This window comes from Sciurus carolinensis, chromosome 3 (genome assembly GCF_902686445.1).
Source record: "Sciurus carolinensis chromosome 3, mSciCar1.2, whole genome shotgun sequence".
In the NCBI taxonomy this organism is placed as follows: Eukaryota; Metazoa; Chordata; class Mammalia; order Rodentia; family Sciuridae; genus Sciurus; species Sciurus carolinensis.
Genome location: NC_062215.1, coordinates 154,696,271 through 154,722,864, shown reverse-complemented (window position 1 = coordinate 154,722,864; position 26,594 = coordinate 154,696,271). Strand labels below are relative to the sequence as shown.

The window sequence follows — 26,594 nt, the reverse complement described above, 5'->3', positions numbered from 1 at the left end:
TTTTAATATTTAATGTATTTTCTATTGAGCATTGTATGATACTGTGTTTACATCAGTAGATGTTGATTGGTTCACTTGTTCACCTTGTGCCCTAATGGATTTGGGGACCTATAAAGACACTATCCCTGTCCCACAGCACTTCTGCTCTAGCTGAAGGCCTCCCACACTAAGAAGACTCAAGAAGTTACCCAGTAATGAGATACAGTGGATGGTCAACTGAAATGTTTGTCAGGAGATGTCTGTTTTACTTTATGTCTACGTGAGTGGCAGTGACTATAAGAAGACAGAGGAGAGAGAAGACAGTGCAGACTTCATGGTGTAGGGCCTTGAATTTCACTTCTCCTCACATTTTATATATATAATATATGTGTGCACATGTATAGGTAACACTTGTGTCCTTACACATGAACTTTTCTGTGAGACCTAAAAGCATCTTTTTTTCTTCAAGGTAAACTCATTTATATGGACTCTCCGTTTTTATTGCTGATAATTCTTTAGTCACTCTGCTTGACCCTTAATTTGGATGGCTTCTCCCCAAAACTGTGTGTGTGTGTGTGTGTGTGTGTGTGTGTGTGTGTATGTATTTTATACTGTTTTATAGTTACTTTCATCTCCACCATTGCTTTATAATGAATAAAATTAGTTTGTAAGTGCAACCTGAGGCAAGGGTATAGTTTAATATGTATGTTAAGGAAATGCAACGTCCCTGCCTGTGAGGTGCTGCCAGGAATGGTGGCACCTGCCTGTAATCCCAGTGAATCAGGAGGCCGAGGCAGGAGGATTACAAATTCAAGGCCCAGCCTGGGCAATTTAGCAAGACCGTCTCAAAATTGAAATAAATAATGAAATAAAATTCTTTGTTTCCCCACTCAAATTCACGACTTGTAATTCCTTGCCTTCTCTCCTCGGTCTTATTTAACATCTAGCCAAGGGTGATGACCATGGCAGTAAAAGAAAAAGGACATTATAAAGCAAGGATGTGGTGACCGATCAGATAGTAGAGGACAAACAAGTTGCTAAGTCCCTGTCCCTGGCAGAATGATGGCTTTGCCTTGTGCTACTTGGGTGCATGTATAGACAGGTACACTCTTTCATTAGCAAATAACCTCAGTTTGTTTTTGTTTCTTAAAATTCACATAGAATTTTATCACTAACTCTCCTTAACCATTCTAAATCCCTGGCATAAGCCAAATTAAGATGATGTCGTATTTCCAGCTATCTTCTTCAGATTACAAATTCAAGAACCAGACCTTAGTTCTTTAAAGCCCTGAACTTCTCCTTGAATATTTGAGAAATTTGATAATTATTCTTTAATTCTCAACTTAAAAAAAGTTGAAGGAGAGAGAAAAGGGGAGGAAAGGGAAGTACTGGGAATTGAAATGGAGCAAATTATGTTATACAAATTTATGAATATGTCAAATGAACCCCACTGTTATACATAATTATAATGAACTAATAAAAACATTTTAGAAAGTCGCCTATAATTTTATATTAAAATGTAACTAGTGAATGGTATTTTGAAACAAACTGTAACAAATGGCCTTTGCAGGTATTGGTATAATACATTCTGGCCACCTTTTGGTCAGCTACCAAGTAGATCTCCTAAAGGAATCAGCAGATTTGGGCAAAGGACATACTGAGCTTCTGTTCCTTTTCTTTCTGGCATGCTTTGGTGAGCAAGTAAGATAGGTCATGTTTTTATTGCTCACAGGTCAAGGACAGGTAAGCAATGGCCACTCTTTCTTGGGCTGGGAATAAAGATGAGTTCTAGATTCGTGGATGATCACCCTCTCACATGACTAATTCTCACAGTCATTTGAGGAGAGGTGTGCCAACATCTGGTGCATACTAGTCAAAATCACCTAATACCTTTGAGTAAAGTTTATTTTAAAATCTTTAAAATTAGTCATCCAAACTTAAGAGAAGCTCCTTGTTTCTCCTAAGGCATATCCCCAAAGCAGAGGGAGTCAGTGTAGTATCTTGGCTAGGGCTGGAAATGAGGACCCATCACCTCTGGGTCAGGCCTGAGCTGCTTGGTTAACACCTCTGTTGGACCGTTCCACAGGCACCTCAAATTGAGTGTCCCAAAATGTTCCATAATCTCCCGTCTCCCACTTCTGCTGTTCTAAGAATTAATGAAGTTTAATTAGAGACTGGGGGCTCCTGAGAAGAAATGATATTTAATAAAATATTTTTATTTTGATGAGGTCTTCTTAGTTTTGTGTCCAGCTCTGTCATTCTTACTTATGGGCTTTATTACTGCATTGTCTTATATTTTCTCCAGTTGATATTTATTTTTTATTTTATCTGTTTTTCTGATCTCACCTTGAATAGTTTAAAGACTTATCATGAATAACTTCTTCTCCTTCTCCATCTCTTCTTCCTCTTCTACTTTGCATTATCCCCTCTCCTTCCTCCCATAGTAAGTTCAGAGGTCTTAATACGTCAAGTAGGACCTCTGTGTCTTCTGCCTGCACTGATGATGAATAACTGGCTCTTGAGCCATACTTCAGGCACAAAGTAGATTCTGTTCAGGTGTAATGAGAGCTGTGGGTAGCTGCAAGTGGTTGTAGCTATTTTGCTAATAGGCAAGCCTGTCTGAAGAAGGCCTTCTGATCAAACAAATAGCATTTTAGCTAAAAACACTGACTCTAAACTTAGACTGCTAGAATTCCAAACCATTTTCTAGTCCTTTGTAGTGGGGCAACATAGGACAGGTTTCTTCATATCTTTGTGGTCCCAATTTTTGGGGGCATAAAATGTGGCTACTAGTAATAAACATTCAATTCTTGTGAACACAAAGTAGGAGACATTTATACAGGAAAAACTGAGGCCCACAAAAGCACTCTAGCTAGGCAAGGACTTGTCTCCTGCATTTAGAATACTTACTGAAATACGTGACTAGCACAGAACTGGTCACAGTTCCTTAGGGGACTAGTGAATATGCAAAAGAGAGACTGTAACTCTGCCTTTCACACTCTTGAATATTAGCCAGGTAGAGAGCCAAAGTGAACTGACCCCACGGATTTGGAAGCACAGAAGAAGGGCCTTGGGGTTTTGGCCCATTTTTTGGCCAGTCTTACTTAGAAGTCTGTGAATGCATTCTAGAGATTGTGTTGCCTCTGGCACAGGCAGACCCAAGGCTGACTCAATAAGAAAGAATGCTGCCTGGGCTGGTGGACGAAGGTGCTGCCAGGGTGTTTGAGCAGGTCAGTGGGGTGTGGCTTGAATCCAGTGTAATGAGTGCTATTTGCATTCCCTGAGAATAATTGGATAGTAAGGTCAACAGGTTAGGTCATAAAGTGATGGGAGGCAAGACCTCAGGAAAGATGGCAGCAGAGGCAGTTATTTCTAAAGAACCTCCAGGTAGGTGGTGGAGGGTAAAGCTTCCTCAGGGTCAGCTCCTTCCCTTACTGACAGCCCATGCCTTGGACAGCTGTTGACTGGGAACTAGCTTGAGGGAGGGCCCTGATCCCACCACCAAAATGACTGATTTCTAGTCCTAGTACATCTTAATTTTATGAAGACTTATTCTTGACTAGTATCCATACTTAACCTTCTTACCCTCTGCATCATTGCCTGCTGTTCACTGAATATTGATACAACAACAGGTACCTCGGAATTTCCCATAGGGTGGAGAAGACAGAGTCCTAACATTATAGAAATGCAATTCAAATATAAACATATCGTTTTTAGGTAAGAGCATAAAAATATAAGAATATGTGGGTGTTAGATATGTTATATATTTGAAAAATGGGTTACAAACACGTGTCTCTACAAATGAAGACCCATGGTAGAGGAAGGTGAGGTTTTATGGCAAGAATACCCAAGTAGAACTCAAAAGTGTCTTATCCCAACTCTACTCCTAACTAACCACGAAAGTTTGGGAAAACCACTTATTGTGTGTTGACTGTGGTTTACAAACCTACAAGACAGTTAAATTATCTCCATAGTCCTTCCCAGCTCTAAAACTGTCTCATTCTAGGACGTATTGGAATTGACCATGACTCATGGTTATGTGGAAGCTAATTAGTAGTCAGATCTGTAACAAAAGGTCATGATGGAAACATGGGTATGGCTGAAATTATTTAACACTGAAAGATTTCTGTGTGCCCTGTAACTCTACTTCTGGATGAACTGCAGTGGCAATTTTTTTGAAATCAGAAATGTTAAAAGGAGTCTTTTGCATTAGCTAGAGAGCTCTGAAACTCAACAAACTGTTGGAATCTAACTTACTTTTCCCTCCCTGACTGTGTTCACATTTTCATCTGCGTGGCAAGCGCAGTGGTCACCTGGGCTTTTGTTTCCATAGGTTTTACTCTCAGGTGACCTAGTACCATTCCTATGCTTGTATTTTCTTGTTCTGAGTACTTTAGGAGAAGGTCTCAAGCAGAGATTTTCTTTAGGACTAGAAAAACCATGGCAATATAGTTTCTTTATTCTGGGTTTTATGTTACTCTGTTTCAGTTCCTTTTTTCCCTCCCGCTTTCACTTAGAAAAAAAAAAAAAAAGCCAAATATGGGACTTAAACTAAAATGACTGCTTTTTCAATTATGATGTTTCTAAAAAGCCTTGGAATCAGTAGAGGTGGGAATATTCCTGTGGGCTTAAAATAAGTGAGGTCACCAGGACATGGTCTCTTGCTGAATTTATGATTCACCATTCAACAAGATTAGTCAGTACAAAGAAGTTGCGAAAATAGGCCATAGAAAGTTGATTTTGTATGGTCATAGAGTTTCCCTTGGTTGCATTATTGAATGTTGGCTTATGGCAGCTATCTGGAAACCCTCTCTGCCTCATCGACAGTCTGCATTCTGATTCCTAACACTTCTATATGGGAATTGTGAAAACAGTGTCTGGTATTCTTTGTGGTTGTTCTTTTAATGTCTTTTATCTTTTTCAGCTAAGGAAAACTGAGGTTACTAATTTTACAAACTGCTAGAGTTATCTTCCTGAAACATAAGTCTTCTCATTCTTAAAAATGAACCCTGGCTCCCCATTACTTACAAAAATTAAGTGTAAACTTTATAAAGCCTTCAGGTTTCTTCCCAGCCTTATCACCCACACCCTCCTCCACCCTAACCTTTTTTTGCCATTTTTGAATGTGCCATGTGCTTTCAAGTTCCTGGGCCTTTGCTTGTGCAATCTCTTCATCCCAGAATACTTTCCCTGCCCTTTTCACTTACCAAGAATCTTCTGTTATCTTTCAAGGACTAATTCAAATGTCACATCCTCCCTGAGACCTTTTTCAGTTTGTTTCTAAATTAATATCATTTTTCCTCTTTAACTGCTTCCCAAGCACATTTTATTCTGTTGGACATTGTTGTTAATTGTTTATCTAGCCATCTCCCACACTCGATTGGAAGTCTTTTGAAGATATAGCAGAAGACTTTGTACTGTACCAAATATAAGCCAGTGGAGGGTTGAATTCTAGTATCAATGCTTAGAAAATCAGGACAGAATAGTTATGTTTTGTTTCTAAAGAGGAAATGCACTGTTTCCTTTCTCCTTATCCACACCTTGTGTGAAGTTGAACAAAGTTTGTTATTCATACTCTCAATGAGAACTATCATTAAATGAGAGTTAACTTCATACCCAGCCCTCTGCTAAGTATTCATTCTTTATCTTAATGAATATTCTCAGTAGTTTAACATGCTGGGTGATGTTGTCCAGATTCTACAAATGAGGAAACTTGGGCTAAGAGACTTGAACCCACCCAAGGCCATCCATAAAATATGTGGTGAGGCGAGGATTCTAAGCCAGGTCCAACTCTAGAGATGACTCACAACTCCTCTGCTAGACTATCTTTCAAGCCCAAGGACATTTATGGCTCATCCCTTCGCCACAAATAAAACAGTTTGACCTACTTTAAATGTCTGGAGTTTGACTTGCAACTTGTCTACTTTGTGGTATAACCTTAGCTAAATCATTTCGCCTCCAGGAACCTCTTTCCAAATCTGTTAAATCAGTTAAAATGTTTTCAGAAGCAAATAATAGAATACTTGGCTAAAAGTGGCACAGGTGGTAAGGCCATTGCCATCTTATTTTTTCATCTACCTAATAGATAGCTATTGAACACTTAGTGAATGTCAAGCACTATTTGCAATAAACATAACAAGTAGCCCAGAGGTGGGTGGTCCCCTTGTCATCAATCTTTCTGCCTTTTTTGTTCTTTCTGTCCTCAAGGTATTGGTGATGCCTCTTTTCTCCCCTCATTGGTACAAAATGGCTATGGCACCCCACGGTTCATTTTCTTATGTATCAACAGCCAAAGCCAGGAAGGGGAAGAAGGTCATCTCCTCTGGGTCTCTTTCTCAGAGGCTCTCAGTAGAATCCCCTCAGAGCCAGAACCAGGTCACTTGCCCCACCCCCAAGGCAATCTCTGGTAAAGGAAAATAGGAGTACTGATTGGCTTAAACAAATTATAATTCTTTCCATGAGGCAGGGAAAAGGCCATTGCCCCTCATCATGTTAACCAGCAAACCTGAACAAAATCAGGGTTCTCTTGGCAAAGGTAACTGACAGTTTCTGTATGAGATAGAGCTGGGCTGATGGGATTTCTAGGATCCCTTCTGGTTCTAAGTTTCTATGATTCTGTAGATTGGACAAAGATATAGTATTGGGATGCCATTTATCTTAAAATCTGTGGTCTAGGTATGAACATTTTTTTTTTGGTAGTAGGGATTGAACCCACAGGGACTTAACTACTGAGCCACATCCCCAGACAGGGTCTCCCTGAATTGCTTAGATCCTGGCAAGTTGCTGAGGCTGGCTTTGAACTTGGAATCCTCCTATCTCAATCTCCTGAGTAGGCATTTCTTTTATATTTAGTTCTTCTAGGTTGGAGAAATGGAGTGAAAGGCTCCCTGTGGCAAAGTGTGGGAGCACTGCTTGAAAGTTGATTTTTTCATTGATTACTGGTTAAACAGTTCTAAAGCAGCTAGGGTTTCCCTTTTCACAGATAATTTCCTCTTTTAAAAGTTGGTTCTGTGATCTCATAATCAGTTTCATACTCAAGGAGGGAAATTGACCAGGACTGTATTAACTGTAGTCACTGTTGCCCACAGCAAAGAACTTAGATAGAAAAACATCCCTAAGATGTTGTATCTAGCTGCAGAGCTAGATATGTTAGAGATCTGTTTTCTCTACAGCCTACACAGGTAATCTGCCTTTCTCCCTAGTGTATGAGAGGAAAATGAATGAGATATCCTCTTTTTAAAAGTCCTCAGTGTAGCCATAGAAATATTACTTGAGACTACATCCTTTCTGATAGCATGGGATAACGTGTGTGCTCTGTGCTGTCCAATACTGTCCTCGGACCTGTGAAGCATATTTACAATGTACAAGACACAGCCACTCTTTGGTTTCCATGGTGTCCTTTTCTTTGTGTTCTTGCAATGCCATTTGTGGCAGCATCATGATTAATGTGAATCTTATTAATTTTACTTCTCTCCTGTTATTGTAATAAGGATAACAAAAACCTAAAATTAGTTTAAAGTGTTTTCCTAGTTTCTGGATTAAACATAATTGAGTACTATAACATGAAATAAATAGACTTGGAAACTGTTTTAACAACCGAAATTGCAAAGAGAAGAGTGATGATCATGATCTAGAATGCCAGAGAAGTCTTCCATGAGGAAAGCATATTTCAGCTGAGCTTGAGGGTTGAGAGCAAAGCCAAGGTGCTGAGTGCGAGTCCCTGTGTGGAATGGCCGGGGAGTATCCTGGAACAGGGGTTCATTTTCGAGAGGGCTGAAGTTATGAAGGATATTCACACCAGACAAAGAAACTAGATGTGAAATGTTTGGCAAAAAGTATTTGAAAATCTCCTGAGAGTTAAGATTAGAAGGACATTTTACTTTTTTTTTTTTTTTTTTTTAGTTTTTATTTATTCTTTCAGTTATACATGACAGTAGAGTGTATTTTGACATATTATGCATATGTGGAGTATAAGTTCCCGTTCTTGTGGTTGTACATGATGTGGAGTTACACTCGTCATGTATGTGTACATGAACATAGGAAAGTTATGTCTGATTCATTCTACTGTGTTTCCCATTCCCATCTCCCTCCCTAGAAGTGCACTTTATAAGAAGTTCAGAAGTTACGAGGGCTGAAGGGTGATGGGGTATCAGGACACTCCTTTCTATTAGCCTTACGTATCTAGAAAAGGAACATGTGTTAGATAAAATAGCACTTTTGACCTCTCTCCATTCCTTTGCACACTCCACCCCTGAGAAGGAGGAGTGACTTATTGGCAAGCTTAGGAGAGGAACCAGGTAACTTGACTCTCTCATAAGAAGCACCAATTCTGGCCAGCTCCTATAGATCTGTTCCCACATGCAATCCACCGTTCATGTATGGTCCCCCAGGAGGGGAGACCTAGGGCTGTCCAGTGCTGCTTGTGACTCAGAGGTAGGTCTGTATAATCCCGGGGTTTAATTTGTTGCTACACACCTAATCTCCATGCTGTAATTGACTCATATTTTCATCTCCGCATGTCTCAGTACCCACTGTCAATCTCACTTGGTTCAAAACTTAGGAAAGGTGATGCTATCTACTGGGTCTCCCCTGGTCCAAGCAATAGTATAATGGATTGGCAGGTGGATAGAATCAGAGGGATGGAAACCAACTAGAAGGTTCTTCCAGTTATCATAATGTGAGGTGATAATGACTCAAACTAGGGTGACTATAGCAACAAAGAGAAAGTGGGACTTGTGAGAAGAAAAGGAAGGGTTCTAACTGCAGATGGATGATATAAATCAGTGAAGGAGAAAGGCCCACCTTTTAGAACGCCCTTTCCCCTTTCCTGCCTTCTTCATATACTCTCTTCCAAGTCCATCTCTGACACCATCACCTCCCTGAGATTCTCAAGAACTTCTCAGGCAAAAGTCCTCCCTTACTTCTCTGAGACCCAGCCCTTTAGCTGTACTTGTCAGAAAGTGCTGAGTACTTGGTACAGTTACTTCTGGACCTTTGTTTTTCTTCCCTGTGGTCTATAAAATGTTCATAGGATCTGTGTCTGATTCATTTGGGATTTCCCCAAATTCTAGCACAGTCTTTTGTTGATACCATCAACAAATATTTTTCTAATTTATTATTTTGATACTAGGGAATTGAACCCAGGGGCACTTAACCACTGAACCATGTCCCCAGCCTATTTTATTTTATTTTATTTTATTTTATTTTATTTTATTTTATTTCAACACAGGCCTCACTAAGTTGTTGAGGTTGGCTTTGAACTTGTGATCTTCTTGCCTCAGCCTCCTAAGTCACTGGGATTACAGGCATGTGCCAGTAATGCCCAGCTTAGCATTCATCAAATACTTATGGAGCCATCCAGTGATACACAGGGGTGAGAGATATCAAAATCTAAGGAGAAGGAGAAGCCCTTTGAAGGAAATAGAGCAAGGTAGTATGACAGAGACAGACTGAAAGGGTCTTTAACTTGAGTGGCAAGGGATGGCTCCACTGAGGACAGCAACAGAGAGGTATAAAATTGAGAGATGCAAATAAGGCAGTGGAGTTAGGGGGAGATGTTCTAGACAGAGGGTGCAGCAACTTCAGAGGCCTTGAGGCTAGATTGTGCATGACTTGTTCAAGGAACCTAAGAGAGGATGTGGCTACGGTGAGAGAAGGGACGTGAGAGGTCAGAGCAATAGTGAGAACCCAGATGGTGAGCAACAAGTAGAGTCATTGTAAGAATAGCCAGAATGAGCCATTGAAGAAGTAAGAACATGTTCATAATTTTTTAGTGATAACAGTAAATCTTGGGATGTTAGAAGATAGAGGACAAGATCTTAGTAGAGGGAGAGTTTTAAAATGGTTCAGATGAAGGGTACCAAGTTAGATTGATAAGTATCTTATGATAAAGAGTTCTGAAAGCTCTGCGATATTACTATTGTGAAGAGAGATTTGGTATCTGGAATCAAAGAGAGTAAGGAGCGGTGCTGATAAAGATCCTCAAACCAGAGGGCAAATGCATAACATAGATCTTTACTAACTCAGTGACACCGTGGCAATGTTTTCTGCTGAGTCTAGATGTGGTCTTAGCATCTTTTGCAGTATAGAGCTCCAGGAAGTTATTAGCAGTTAATGAAAGTTGCCTTCTGTCTCTCCTTCAGACAGTGCTAGAAGGGGCCATTACTTTAGGTCCAAGATTGGGAGAGCTAAAAGCCAGGCAGTCTGTAAGTGGTGAAGTCCAGGAGTCCCCTGGAATTGGAGTCATTGGCTAAAGTAAAGTCTTGAAACCTAGAGGTTGTAACTACTCCTCAGTTGCTTTTTACTTCCTTATTGATTTTCAGAATAAATTTATAATATTTGGCAAATATTTGATGAATGAGAGATAGTGTTTGAAATAAAAGACAAAAGTGGTGTGAATCATCAAAGTGGTGTAGATATAGAGCCATGGGGGTTCAGAGGAGGACGGTTATTTTCAACTTGAGGGGATGAAGAAAGGCTTCAGGAATAGGTGGAATGTTATAAGAGCCCTTAAATATGAGGAGAACTTGGTGGGCAGAGATGAAGGGAAACCCAGGCAGGGGACCCATGAGAGAAATTGTATGAAGGTTGGGAGGGTGAGCAATAGAAACAACATCAGGTGGAAGACGGGTTCATCCTAGAGATCCAAATAGTACTTGACAGAAACCAAGGGAAATGGAGGAATATTTGAGCAATACTGTGGAGATACACTTGACCAAATCCAGAATGCAGAAAATTTACAGGACAGATAAACCAATTTCTTCAATAAACACAGGCAGGGTTGGGGTGCAGTTCAGTGGTAGAGCATTTACTTAGCAAGCATGGGGTCTTAGTTCAACCTCCAGCACCAAAAAAGAAAGTTAAAATGAATAAATAATACATGGCATTAAAAAAAGGAAGAAGAAGGAACTATTATAGATTTAATAATGAATCAACAAATCAGTGTATGAACTCAGTTTGAATAGACCAGCTATATTAAATGTTTTGAGAGAACCTGGACAAGGTAGACATAGACTGGATATTACATAAGGAATTATTAATTTGGAGGGCTGTGAAAATAGTATCATATATAGATTTTTTTGCTTTTTTTTTATTAGAGCTTTATAGTTATATGAAATAATTGGGTTTGTCCAAATTCAGACATTCATGGAATTCAGTTACAGTTCATGATCACCCTTTCCCCCCTCGTCCTCTATCCTCCCTCCTCTCTCCCCTTCTGCTTTGTCTACTCTATTAGACTTCCCTTTGCTAGTCTATTAATTTATATTTGATTGGTTCTTTCTTTCTTTCATTTTGTGTGATGCTGGGAATTGAACCCAGGGCTTTGTGCATGCAAGGCAAGCACTCTACCAACTGAGCTATATCCCCAGCTCAGATCGGTTCTTTCTACCTATGCATAAAGGTGAAGTTCCCTGTCATATATTTATATATGCACATAACATGATTTCATTCTGCATTGCCTCCCCTGATCCATCCCTCCACTCTTGTCTCTGATCTCCTTCTTCTGTTATTGATAATCCCATTATATTTATGTTATCTTATACTTCCCTCCCCATTTCCTTTATTTTACTCTAGCTTTCACATGTGAGAGAAAACATTTGACCTTTTAGTGTCGTAAGTTTGCTTTATTTCACTTAGCCTGATATTCTCCATTTCCATCCATTTATTGGCAAATATCATTCATGCTTTTTTATGACTGAGTAGAACTTTATTGTGTGTGTATGTGTATATATATATATATATATATATATATATATATATATATATCACAGTTTCTTACTCCATTTATCTATTGACAGGTATCTGGGTTGATTCCATAATTTAGCTATTGTGAATTGTGTTGTTATAAATGTTGAGGTGGCTGAATTGCTGTAGTATGTCAATTTTAGATCTTTTAGGAAAATACCAATAGTGGGATAGCTAGGTCACATGGTGGTTCCATCCCTAATTTTTTTAACTTTTCTTTTTTTAGTTGTTGATGTACCTTTATTTTATTTACTTATATGCGGTGCTGAGAATTGAACCTATGTGCCTCACACATGCTAGGCAAGCGCTGTACTACTGAGGCACAACCCCAGTCCCCATCCTTAGTTTTTTGAGGACTCTCTTTACTGCTTTCCAAAGTGGCTGTACTAGTTTATAGTTCCACCAACAATGTATAAAGTGTACCTTTTCTCCCACAACCTCATCAGCATTTATTTATATTCTTGATCCTTGCCATTCTGACTGGAGTGAGATGAAATCTTAGTGTAGTTTTGATTTTCATTTCCCTGATGGCTGGCAAAGTTCAACATTTTTTCATATAATTGATAGCCATTTGTGTTTCCTCTTTTGAGAAGTTTCTGTTTAGTTGGGTTGTTTGTTCTTTGGGTGTTAAGTTTTTTGAATTCTTTTTATATTCTGGATATTATTCCCTATCAAAGGGGTAGCTGGCCAAAGTTTTCTTTCATTCTTAGGCTCTCTCTTCACACTCTTATTAATGATTTCCTTTGCTGTGCAGAAGCTTCTTAGTTTGGTGGCATTCCACTTATTGATTTTTGGTTTTCTTTCTTTTACTTTGTGGGTCTTGTTAAGGAAGTCAGTACTAGCACCTATATGATGGAATGTTGACTTTGTGTTTTCTTCTAGCATTTGTAAAGTTTCTGGTCTAACCCCTAAGTCTTTGATCCATTCCAGTTTGAGTTTTGTACATGGTGAGAGTTAGGGGTCTAGTTTCATTTTTCTAAATATAGCTATTCCGTTTTCCCAGTACCATTTGTTAAAAAGGCTGGTTTTCTCCAAAATATATTTCTGGCAGCTTCATCAAATATCAGATGGTTGTAGGTTTGTGGATTTGTCTCTGTGTCTTCAATTCTGTTCCATTGATCTTCCTGTCTACTTTGCTTCAATAATCATGCTGTTTTTGCTACTACAGCTCTATAATGTAATTTCAGATCAGGTATTGTGAAGGGGTTCTTTGCTTTTCTTCCTTAGTATTGCTTTGTCTATTCTGGGTCTCTTATTTTTCCAAATGAATTTAAGAATTGTTTTTTCTAATTCTGTGAAGAATATCATTGGTATTTTGATGGAGATCGAATCTGTATATTGCTTCTGGTAGTATGGCCATTTTGATAATTTTGATTCTGCCTATCCAAGAACATGGAGTGTCTTTCCATATTCTAAGGTTTTCTTCAATTTCTTTTCTTAGTATTTTATAATTTACATTGAAGAGTTCTTTTACCTCCTTGGTAATTCCAAAGTATTTAATTTTTTTTTATGTTATTGTGAATGGGATGGTTTTCCTGATTTCTTTCTTGGCTAAATCACTGTTGGAGTATAGGAAAGCTGTTGATTTATGGAAGTTGATCTTGTATCCTGCTACTTTGCTGTACTCATTTATAAGCTATAGAAGTTTTCTGACTTCTAAAAGTTTTGGGGATCTTCTAGATATAGGATCATATCATTGGCAAGCAGATAGTTTGACTTCTTATTTTCCTATTTGTATTCCTTGATTTCCTTTTCTTGCCTGATGGTTCTGGCTAATGTTCCAAGGATTGTTTTGAATAGGAGTAGTGAGTGTGGAGGTAGTCTTGTATTATTTCTAATTTTTAGAGGAAATGCTTTTAGTTTTTCTCCATATGGTATGATGTTGACTTTGGGTTTGTCATAAATTGCCTTTACAATGTTGAGGTAAGTTCCTTTGATCCCTAGCTTCTCCCGGATTTTTAACATGAATGGGTGCTGGATTTTATCAAAAGTCTTTTCTGCATCTATTGAGATATCATGTGATTTTTAAAAATAATTATTTATGTTTAAATGGTGAATTATATTTATTGATTTGCATACTGAACCAACCTTGCATCCCTGGAATGAAATTTGCTTGATCATTGTGTATTTTTGATGTTTTTTAAAATGTAGTTTGCTAATATTTTATTAAGGATTTTTGAATATATGTTCAGCATAGATATTGGTCTATAGTTTTCTTTCCTTGATGCATCTTTGTCTGGTTTTGGTGTCAGGGTTATACTGTCTTCATAGAATCTATTCAGGAGTGTTCTCTGCATTCAGTTTCATGGAATAATTTGGAAAAGGCTGGTGTTAGTTATTTTGTAAAGGTCTGGTATTCAGCTGAGAATCCATCTGGACCTGGGATTTTCTTTATTGAAAGACTTCTAATTGCTGATTCAATTTTGTTACTTCATATTGGTCTATTTAGGTTTTCTATATTTTCCTGATTCAATTTGGGCAGATCATATGTATCTAGAAATTTGTCAGTGTCTTCCAGATATTCCAGTTTGTTGGAGTATATATTTTCAAAATAGGTTATAGTAATCTGAATTTCAGAAGGGTCTATAGTAAAATCTTTTTTATCTCTGATCTTGATTTGAGTCTTCACACTCTATTGATTAGTTTGGCTAAGGATATGTCAATCATATTTATTTTTTCAAAGAACCAACCTTTCATTGCATTGATTCTGTTAATTGTTTTCTTATTCTTAATTTCATTGATTTCAGCTCTGATCTTAATTTTTTTTTCTTCTACTCTTTTTAGAATTAGTTTATTCTTCTTTTTCTAAGGCCTTGAGATGGAGCATTTTTATTTGGGTTCTCTCAATTTTTTAATGTAGCACTCAATACTATAAATTTTCCTCTTAGAGCTGCTTTCATACTGTCCCAGAGATTTTGATATGTTCTTATTCATTTCTAAGAATTTCTTGATTTCTAGTCTCATTTCTTCTTTGATCCATTCTTCATTTAGGAGAGTATTGTTCAGTCTTCATGTGTTTATGTGGTTTCTATTATTTTTCTTCTTTTTTATCAATTTTTTTATTTTTTAATTTGTTCTAATTACTTATACATGACAGTAGAATGCATTTTGACACATTGTATACAAATGAAGCACAAGTTCTCTTTCCTCTGGCTGTATCTATTATTTTTCTTGCTATTGATTTCTGTCATTCCATTATGATCTAATAGGGTACCTGAGATTATATTGATTTTTTGTATTTACTATAATTTGCTTTGTGACCTACAATATGATCTCTTTTAGAAAAAATTCCATGAGCAGCTAGCTGATACAAAGGTAAATTCAGCTGTTTGGGGCTGGAATATTCTGTAGACATCTATTAAGTCCATTTGATTTATAGTGTTATTTAGGTTGGAGATATCTTTATTGGTTTTATGTTTTGATTTTGATGACCCATTGGTAATAAAGGTGTATATTATTGTTTTGGGGTCTATGTGGGATTTAATATACTGGAGGATTTTTTAAAAAATGTAATTGGACGTGTTGGCATTTTGAGCATAAATGTTTACTATTTGTTATATCTTCTTGTTGGATTGTTTACTTTACTAGACTGTAGTGGTCTTCTTTGTCTTTTCTGATTATTTTTTATTTGATATCTACTTTGTCAGATATAAGAATAGCTATTCCTGCTTGTTTTCATGGTTTGCACGCATGGAATATTTTTTTCTGTCCTTTTACTTTTAGTCTGTGAATGTCTTTGCCTAAAAGATGAGTCTCTTGTAAACAGTGTATAGTTTGTTCTTGTTTTTTGATCTATTCTGCTAATCTATGTCTTTTAATTGAGGAGTTGAGACCAATAATATTCAGTGTTAGTATGAGTATGTATTTGTGGTTTCTTGCCATTTTGTTTTTTTGCTACATTTTATCCTGTCTTGATTCTCATTTAGCTGTTTATTCTTCTATTGAACTTTCTCTGTTTTAGAGTTTTGGGAATTGTTTTTAGTTGTTTTGTGTGCAGATTGAGTATTCTTTGTGATGCTGTATTGGTGCTCATGAATTCTTTTAGTTTATTCTTATTGTAGAAAGTTTTTATTTCCCCCTAAAATTTGAAACTGAACTTTGCTTGGTATAGTAGTCTTGGCTGGCAGTTGTTTTCTTTTATGACTTGGAATATCTCATTCCAGACCCTTCTTGATTTTAGGATCTGAACTGAGAAATCAGAAGTAATCATTATTGGTTTGCCTTTAAGTGCAATCTGATGTTTCTCTCTTGCAGCTTTTTATATTCTTTCCTTATTTTTTATGTTAGACATTTTGATTATGATATGTCTTGGTGAGCTTTGCCTTTGAATAGGTCTATTTCTGGTCCCATAAGCCTCCTGTATGTACAGTCTATCTCATTTCTGATATGGGAAAAGTTTTCTGTAATTTTCATTGAAAAATTTCTTTATACCTATAGTTTGTATCTTCATGTTCTCTTCTATCCTAATGATTCTCAGATTTGTCTTTTAATATTGTCCCAGAGGGGTGGGAAGGGTTAGTGTTGGGGTTGGAGTTGGGTTTAGGGAGGGGGGCAGGAATGGAGGAAGGAAGGACTGTATAGATGGAGGGGAAGGGTGGGAGGGGAGGGGGGGAAGGGAAAAAATGGCAGAATGAATCAAACAACATTACCCTATGTAAATTTATGATTACACAAATGGTATGCCTTTACGCCATGTACAGACAGAGAAACAATATGTATCCCATTTGTTTACAATAAAAAAAAAATATTGTCCCAGAGTTCTTGTATATTCTGGTCATGTTCTATAATTTTTCCCTTTATTGCATTTTATGTGCTCAAGATCATATAACCTAAGTTCAATGCCTGAAGTTCTGTCTTCAAGGGCTGAGGTTCTATTTTCTACACAATCTAATCTGCTGGTGATGCCTTTAATTGAATTTTTAATTTAATTGACGTGTCTTTCATTTCTAGTAGTTCTGCTTGTTTTTCCCCCCATTTCAATTTGATTATTATTAATGTGGTCTTTTGTCTCCTGTAATTGAGCTCTTAATTCCTTCCTTAGATCTTCTTTTATTTCTTTGAATATTATAATAATCATTTTTTTAATAATCTTTCTCTGGGATTTTGTCCACCTCACTATCAGTGGGATCCTTTGTTGAAGGATTGTAGATTTTGGGGGCAGATTTGTTTATCCATTTCCTCATGTTTTCAGCTTGGACTTGTGCATAAATTGAAGTGGATTCTCCTCTTTTTTTATGCATGTTCTTTCATGTGTAATTATCTTATTTGTTCTAGAACTTCACTCTGTTTTTGATATATGAGTGGATGCCAAGGGATGGGAGCTGAGATCTCTCTTGAATTGTTCTTTCTGGTCCTTGGTGGTTTGGGACTTTTGTCTCCTCACTTCTTTGTTTTGGAGTAATATCAGGCTTAGGTGGGATTAGATTGTGTGTGCTGTTGCTTGGTCGAGATGTATTTCACAGATGCAGGATCTACTCTGTGATCTTGAAGTATCCCAATCTCTTTCTAGTTCCTCTTAAAGGGAGGAGGGAGCTAGGAGTGTCACTAATGGCAACAACAAACATACAACTTTTTTTTTTTTTACTTGCTTTTTTAAATTTTTTCTTTTTTTAAATTTTTTTATTTATCTTTTAATTTTTTTACAGACTGCATTTTGATTCATTGTACACAAATGGGGTACATCATTTCATTTCTATGGTTGTACATGCTGTAGATTCATACCATTCGTGTAATCATGCATGTACATAGGGTAATGATGTCTGTCTCATTCCACCATTTTTCATGCTTCCCTCCCTCTCATTTCCTTCTACATAATAAACATACAGCTTTATGTTAAATATCCAGTGTCTAGTTTGAACTGTGTAATACTATTTGCCATCTATATAGGAAAGATGGGGTCAGCATTTAACAACAGTGCCACCAATTTTTAAAAAAGATGCATCTTAACTAGAAAGATTCAACAGCAGGTGTCTACCATGTTGTCTAGTATATTTATGATCACTCCAACTTGAATAGGTGGGAAGTACTTGGTCTGATCTTAGTTTTGTTTCCTATTCTTTTCATTAAAGTATAACTGAAGATTGAGTGTCACTAATTTCTGTATGGAGCAAGGTGCACTGCCATTTGAATTTGGTTTAGCTTCAGAATCTCTAACCTGTGAATGTTTAGTGTCCCTGTAGGTTCCCATCTCCTCAGAGAATAAGGTGAATTATACAATAGTAACAACCATTGCAAATCATACACAGCATTAAAGTAGATACCCACTTCCTACTATATCTTCAACATTACCACCCAAACCAGGAATGTGAGTCCAGCAATTGTCAACAGTAAAAACAATAACTATGCACTAGATCTGGCTTTAAAGCAAACATCAAATGTCTACTATATCATCCACAGCAGTAATGATTATGTCAGCATTAATGGTAGGGGCATGAGTTCTGTAAGTCAATTAGTTCTGAAAGATGGAAACAATACAGTTAAATAGAGGAAAAGAAAATGTGTTATAAATTAGAAAAGCGTTTACAATTTCAAATATAAACAGAGAAGATGCAGAAGAGATGTAGCAGTTGATTTTATACGGAAGGAACGGGAAAACAAGAAGCAAAGTACTGGGAGGGAGGAAGAGAGAACAATAAAATTTAGTCATTAGCAGGAGAAGAGAAGAGAGAAAGAGAAATAAACAAATGAAAGTAATACAAAACCAAACCAAAATATAAAATCCTAAAAACCCAAACCCTCAAAATACAAGGCAAGGAAAAAATAACTACATTTTAAAAATGCTAAAAATGAAAGAAAAAGAAACAAATACTTGTGTGTGTATAGGTTCCTGACCAATCAGCACAGCAAGAATTCACATGCACACATGGAAAAAAAAAAATCTTGATAAAGAATGAAGGAATCTTCTCCACTGAGGTGGTCACAATAGCTGACCAGATTGAGTGGTCACTGTTATGTCCAACAGTTTTTCTTTCCACTTCTTGAGTTATGTACTGACAGAGCAAGGGGAGGGGGTTGTTAACCCCTTTCTGTTTTTGTGTTGCTCCCTGAGCTGCCATTTGGAGCAGCCTAAGATTGAAGCTGTTTGATATAACACTCAGCTTCTCTTCTCACCAGAGGGAGGTGGGAGGGGTTAGTACTGTTAGTTGGCATCTTGTCCACTCCACCAGTTCCGTGCACTCCCAGGGTACAGCTTCTGCAGAGTTGTGTGAGGGGCATTCCAGCAGGTGGGGCTAAGGTCTAATCAGGCCTCAGGGGCTTTGATGGGTTGGGCCTTCTGTGGAGAGATTAGATCTGACCACCCCTAGGGCTAGACAGTAGCTGATCTCTGATATGGGTCCAGTTCTCAGGAGTCCTTAAGAATTTCAATCGTGGCAGGGAGATACTGATCCTCCCTTCTCTGCTGCCCATGAGAACAGCCTTCCTGGGCTTAGTCCCCAGGTGTATTCACCCCCACCAGCTCAGACTCCTGGCCTTCTTCAGATGCTCATGTGAGCCACCACCACAGAGGAGAAGCTAGTGGGGCCTGCCTTCACCCTTCCCACTTGAATCCCCCTGGGTACAGACTTTTCCACACCTATGCCTGTGTTCAGCTAGGCACACCCTAAGATACCCAGTTGGCACCTGCTGGGATATTATGGCAGAGTTTGCTCTGATCTCCTTTCCCTGGGAGGGCCCCTGCAGTGAGATTGCCCCAAAATGGCTCCACCTCTGCTCTCTGTGGCCAGTTGAGACACTGAGCATTCTTTTCAAGTACCCATGTACAGTTCAGTCACTGGATCAGCCTAGTTTAGGCAGTGCTTTTTTTTCCTTTTTCTTTTTCTTTTTTTAGATGTAGATGGACACACCACACCTTTATTTTATTTATTTGTTTTTATGTAGTGCTGAGAATCAAATCCAGTGCCTCACACATGCTAGGCAAGCGCTCTACCATCGAGCTAAAACCACAGCCCCTAGGCAGCTTTTTTTTGATCTTAGGTTTTTTCTTACCAAATCTGTGTTCTCCTTCCCTCTGTGGTGAGTCCATACTGCCATCCGTTTTTCCCTGCCAGGGTAGAGGCGGGTCAGCTCCAATGTATTCTTTCTTCTTTGCTTGTTATACCCAAATTCCTGAGTCTCTAAGCCACTGTGAATGTCCAATATAGAATTGTAGTGTAATCCCTGTTTTTCCTGAGCACCTCACTGAGAAACCGTACTCCCACTACTTTGGTCCCAAGCTACTGCATGACTCGAAATGGGGTTGTCTCTACTCCACCATCTTCCCTGTGCCTCATATATGGATTTTGAAGTTTGACTTCGTTAGATTAAACATATACCCTGAAATATTTACAGGTGAAATGATAAAATGTCTGGAATTTGCTTTCAAACATTCCAGAAAAAAATAAAAACCATGAAAAACAGGAGTTGGAGAGGGGTGGGAGAAACTGAAAAAGAATGTCAGAAACTTGAAGGCTTCTGAAGCTGAGTGGGAAGTACTTAGTGTTCATGTTTACTCTTCTGCTTGCTTTCAATGTGTCTGAAATTTTCCATACTGAAATGTTTAAGGCCAAACTAAAGAGTGTGGACTTTACTCTGTGGCTCCCTGAAACTTGTGAAGAATTTTGGCCTGAGGAAGGGCATGGAAGGGCTATGAAACCTAAAAAGCTTAACCTGGTGACAATACTTGATGTACCCAGGAGGAGGAGGAACAGACCTTGATGAAGGTGGTGGCCATGAGAATGGAAAATTTTATGAGAACTGGTAGAGGATGTAACTGCAAAAGAGATATGCTGCTGGTTTGGCAGTACAGAAGTGAAACAGATTCTGAACCAGAAAATTCCCTTCTTCCTCTTTAGTCAGTAGCAATTATTGTCCTGAAACCAGTGCACTGGGGACTGTAAGGACAAGGAGGAGAGGGAGAAGGGATCTCCACTGAGGAGGAACTGAACCAGGTCTTGTACTAGCCGAAGTGGAGACCAGTGGGGAAATGAAGAGTTCTAGGCTGGTGTTTTGGTTTTTCATGAGTAATTTCTGTCTTGTAGTTTCATTATGAAATTCATAGGGACAGTGATTTATTTTGATCATCTCTTTGTGTTTTCGCTGGGGAAATGGCGAAAATCTTGTTAATGATACAAATCACTTTTAACAGTTAAGATTAAATTTTTATTCATTTGTGAAATTGAACACTTTAAAAGAGTATTTGTCTTCAATCCCCAGTACCACCAAAAAAATAAAAAAGAGAAAGAGAATATGTGGAGGAGTTAATTAAATGAGTTTAAATGACAAGGTCTGGGGAAACAAAACTTTGAACCATAGCAAATTAATGAAATTTTAAGTTTATATAGCTTCTGATTTGTCAGTAGTGAAAATATTAAAAATAAACTTCAGATCCAATAGAAAGTAGCAGTTGGGGGGCTGGGGAGATAGCTCAGTCGGTAGAGTGCTTGCCTTGCAAGCACAAGGCCCTGGGTTCGATCCCCAGCTCCCAAAAAAAAAAAAAAAAGAAAGTAGCAGTTGGTAGACATTAGAGGGAAACAGTAGTTCTCCAGCCCTCTGTAGTCAAACATAATTGATACATCATATGCAAACTATTAATAAGGTATGACATAAACAGTCCCCCCAAGAGCAAGAGGTACCCCAGTGAGTAGTTTCCTGATCACCTTTGCTATCTTCTTGATTCTTATTTTATAAGAGATTCCGCTTCCATCTGCAGCCTCTAAGAATAGACCATTTCTGTGATGAACACCCTTTCTTTTCTTAGATTAACACACCATCTACAAAGGACTGAAGCCAAGGTGGGGGAACAGAGATAAGACATACTGCATTCAGTGGGTGGGAAAGCAGTGTTGGAACATGTCGCATCCTGTAGCCTTACTACTTTGGAGATTCCCTGGCAGGATTTATTCCCTCGACCCAACCTGTCCTCTACCACCCTTGCTTATGCAGTCAGAAAGAAGTGATGTTTAGGTCAGATTTGCCGCTGGGTTTGGGGCTCAATTAAAGTTGAACTTCTAATTCATGGTAGGTGTTGTAAAAAGCTCTCAGGAAAGTAAAAAAGAGAAGATGAAAATTTCCTAACTAAAAGCAGAGAGGTAGTTTCTATTTTACTCAGGGACTCATGGCTAAGCTGCTGGGTCACAGGACGGTTGAGGATAGAGGCACACATGGTCGTAAGTCTTATTATGGAGACGGCTGAACTGTGTGCCTGATGGAAAGGAGAGTGGGAAGGCGGCAGCAGTGTCTCTAACAGCAATGCCTCCCTTATTGCATTGTCAGAAGAGAAAGATAACCTGAGAATAGGCATCCATTATCTCTCTCTACAAAGGGATTAGTGTGGGTTGCAAGAAATTAATGGCTTTTGAGTTACCACAGAATTACTAATGAATGTCAGGACCAGAGATGTAAAGCAGATAAAATAGGCTTTTCTCTGCCTTATTTCTCTCCTTTTCTCTTTTGGTTTGCTATGTTAAGATCAAGATCTTACTCTTTCTTTCTGTAGTCAAAAGCAAAAATTTTATCCTCTGGGTGTATGACTTGCCTTCTTTAGGGAATGATTCAATTAGTTTTTGACTATCTCCTATGTGTGTCAGCGGAGATTGAGAAACATCTCAGAAATTAAAACTTCTACCAGGGAGGAGTGCTTCCTCTTGCACAGCCGTCATTGTCATGTCTGATAAAAGTCTCATGTGGTCCCTTGAGTGACAGTTCTCTTTTACTAAAGTACTAAACTGATATATATTGCAGCTCATCATGGATTACAAATGGCTTGATTAGGTAAACATGTAAAATAGAAATGGAGAAAAGAAGAAGGGAAAAGAACTATACATACTATGCACTGGACATTGTGCTAGAAGCTTGATTTCTAATTCAACAAGTACTTATGAAACACCTACTAAGTACCAGGCATAATACTGCATGCTGTGATATAAAAATGAAAAGAGAGCTTACTATTCAGTAGGAAAGGCAGACTTTGAAAAACACCCTTTAAAATGTATTTTATTTGTTTGGATATTTAACTAAACTTTTATAATGCAGCCTGTTAAGAACCTATGAAAGAGGAATAATAGAGTAGGGACACCTGATACTGACCCAGGGAGAGGTTGTGCTTATGAGTTGGGGGAGGGGCTAAGGTCAGGACAGACTCTCTGAAGGAAGGTAAAGGTGTAGTTGCTGGTTGAGGCAATGGGAAGGAGCATTGCAAGCCAAGGGAGCAGCATGAGCACATTCAGGCTTCAAGAGAAAACTACATGTAAGCAGAAGCTAAAAAGTGAACTAGAGGGGGGCTTATGAGACAGAGGCCATGAACTGACTTGGGGACTAGCGGGCACTCTGAGCAATGGGAATTTGTGAGCAGCACATTTCAAGCTCTCTCTTTTTCATTGACCCTTCCTGGCCTCATGAACTTAAGGAAAGAAAAGAGAATTAGCAGGGAATTGGGTTTTGTGGCAGGTTTTCTCTCATATATTAGGTACCCTGTAGACTGTTACCTAGAAAGCAAGGAATCCTGGAAGAGTATGAATGGGTCCTAGACCTACAGGGTTTATCACATCACTGTTATTCTAGTATTGCTGTTTTCTGCACAGACCTCTTCATGTCACATTGATGTCATAGACCCCATTACTTACTTTTGTACTTATTCATCAAGGTAGTTCAGTTTTTAGACAAGAGATTTTTCCCAAGCTACATTTTGCCAATCAGATACCATCCTGGAATTTTACCACTCATACTTGGTTTAATTTGAACCAGGAAGATATCAACCCCTGATCTGTTTGGTCACTTGTACCTGCTTTCTCATAACGAATTAATACTTTGCCTCTTCTTTTTTTTTTTTTCTCTCTAGAACACAAGCAGACATTCCCAAACATTCTGAAGAAGGGTTACCTGGAGATTAGGAAGGACCATGACAGTTACTGGCAAAGCTGTTACGCAGAACTGTCACCTTACAACTTGTACTTCTATAGCCTCGACAGCAGTGGGAATCAAAACCCCTATGCCACGTACCAGCTTTCACACTTCCAGAGCATCTCTGTTTTGGGCAATCTTGAGGCCAGGATGGTGGATACCGTTCTCTATGACAACACTCAGCTACAGTTAAAGGCAGAGTCACCGTGGGAGGCTTTGGACTGGGGGCAGAAGCTTTGGGAAGTCGTGCATGCTGCTGTGCCGGGTTACATGGGACGGCAGGATGAGCTGGCAAACTCACCAGGGCTCGGTCATCATGTTGACTATACACAGAATCATTGTTTACAAGAGAAATCCTGTGGGCTGCTACCACCATCCCCTGTCTTGGATAGCTCCAAACAGTACCAAAACATCCTCAAATCAGGGACACTCTACAGACTAACTGTCCAGAACAACTGGAAGGCATTTACGTTTGTGCTGAGCAAGGCCTACCTTATGGCTTTTCAGCCTGGCAAGCTAGACGAGGATCCCTTGCTGAGCTACAACGTGGATGTGTGTCTGGCTGTCCAGGTGGACAACCTGGATGGCTGTGACTCTTGCTTTCAAGTCATTTTCCCTCAAGATGTCCTCCGCCTCCGAGCTGAGACCAGGCAGAGGGCTCAGGAATGGATGGAGGCTCTGAAGACAGCTGCCAATGCAGCGAGGAGTTCAGAGCAAAACCTGCAAGTCACACTGAGGAGCAAGCCCAAGGATCATCTGGGTGGGCAGGAACTCAGGAAGAACAAACGTCAGTCCGTAACCACCAGCTTCCTGAGCATTCTGACGACTTTGTCTTTGGAACGAGGACTCACTGCGCAGAGTTTCAAATGTGCAGGTACAGAGCAAATTTTCAGCCTAAAGCGTATTAAGGAACAATCCTGAGACCTGTAATTGGAATTCATTTTTAAACTCCCTTAGTAAGACAGTCACAGATATCTCCTGTTTACAAAAAGCATCTCTCCTCCAAGGAGTTTGTTTTGTTTTGTTTTTAAACTTGTCTATCCTCATACCACATTGGTAAACAGAAACAGCTATGATGTACCCCACTGAATCAAAATGACTTGGCTGAAGTCTAACCAGACTGGAATTTAGGTTTCCTGAGTCGCCTGTGATTCCATTTCCTCTGCCTACTTGCATAAAGTCACGGTGACTATGGCTGTCACAGATTTTCTCATGAGAGACATTCAATCCAAAGCTAAGTACTCACACTCCTTAGGCAAGGAAAATGTCCATAGTCAGTAACTGTCATTGATCATGACCTTGTCAAATCCTGTTAAGGTGGAATCTGGAAAGTCAGCCTTGACAGAAAATGTGGAAATGGCTAAAAGCAGAATAGATATTATTCAGCAGATGACTCCTAAGTCACAATGGGCCTATGACTCATCATGAGGAAGCCTAGGGTTTCTCAAACTGCTGTCTGTAAGGGTGAGACACAAATTGGAGTTCAAGGCTAATACTCTGTTATGTCTTAAAACCTCATTGCTGCTTCTCTACTCCCTATTCTTCCTACTTCCCCCAAACCTAAAATGGGGGCGGGGAATTTTACTAAAAATGAAATCAAAATTTTCCTTTTTGTTAAACCCCACAATATTTGATAATAAATTTACCATGAAAGCAACTTAATTGGAAGTCTATTGGGGAAGGTTTTAATTCAAGTCCATTAGATTTAAGAATGTTGTTTAAGAATGAGCAAGAAACTCACCTCAAGCTGAGACCATATTTAAAATTTTATTCTTGTCCCTGCTTTGAAAAAAAGCCAGTGGTGGCAAAATGAAAATCCACAACTTAAATATAGTTAGTTGTGATGATGGTCTTTTCTACTGAAGAATAATTTACTTAAAGGGAGGGATTAAGTGAATAATCCTTCCTTTGCACCAAGGACTTTAGTGACTATGGAGCAGAAACATGCGGGGTGGGACTGGAGAGATGAGAAGTACCCAGCCAGTTAAGAAGCCACATGTGCATGTATCTGCAGATGTGACAGACTTTGTGTTAAGTCAGACAGCTTCTTGGAAATTTCTTTTTTTCTGGTACTGGGGATTGCCTCTAAGAGCACTTGACCACTGAGCTACCTTCCCAGCCCTTTTTAGTTTTTATTTTGAGATGGGGTCTTGCTAAGTTGCCCAGGTTGGCATTGAACTTGGGTCCTACTGCTTCAGCCTACTAGAATTACAGTGTGTGCCATCACACCTGGCTCAGAAAATGGTTTTGAAATAAGGAGTTGCTAGTTTTAATACAGTTTTTAAAAAAATATTAGTATTTTGGTGTCTTCTTATTGCTGGTACACATATTTTATTTCAATGTTTAGGCATTTGACAGTAATTTATTGTGCTTACCCTGTGGAGTTATGGTACACTTCGGTGGCATTAGATTATCGAGAGTCAACAACTCTGTTGTCTTCTTGGAATAAGGGAGAACAGCTCCGCTTCGTTCTCAAGGTAGAGACTAGCATATCCGAATCACAAATCCATATAGTAAAAGTGTGGAGAAAAATTTCAGGTTCTACACGAAGGTTGTCACCTAGTTGTATCTATTCACCTTCCTCTCAGAAGTTTGTTTCCTGACGGAGTGTGCATTACCCCTGTTCTGTACTGCAACATAGTGCTCTTAGCAATCAGAGGAAAGAGAAATGTCAGACAGAGCCCACTGCGTCCAGCAGTAGGAGAAAAGAAAACTGGAAAAAGACAAAAGAGAGGTGGAAAGAGGCAAGGAGAGGGAAGCAAGTAGAAAGAAGAAACTATTATAGAATGGTCAGGCATAGGACTTTCTGGTAGCTGCTTTAGGTTCTGTGTGATGGGATGCTTCCCTTTGCTGTCTAAATTTGAAGCTCCCTAAATTTGGCTGGTTGGAGGATAGGGTGGGGAAGGGAAAGAGTAGGGGAAGTGAATCCAGGGGGTAGGGTAACAAGTCTGCAGTTCATTTATTCTGCTCAGCTTTTATCTTTATGCTTTGGT

General features: G+C 38.8%; 1 protein-coding gene across 3 annotated transcripts in view; it reads left to right on the top strand.

Annotated features, from left to right (window-relative positions):
• Plekhm3 (pleckstrin homology domain containing M3) overlaps positions 1–26,594 on the top strand; it is a 169,085-nt gene that overhangs the window by 19,143 nt on the left and 123,348 nt on the right. For all 3 annotated transcript variants that reach the window (XM_047545129.1, XM_047545130.1, XM_047545131.1), the window contains exon 3: positions 23,540–24,475. In XM_047545129.1, coding sequence (XP_047401085.1) covers positions 23,540–24,475 — 936 coding nt within the window. The remainder of the gene's footprint in view (positions 1–23,539; positions 24,476–26,594) is intronic.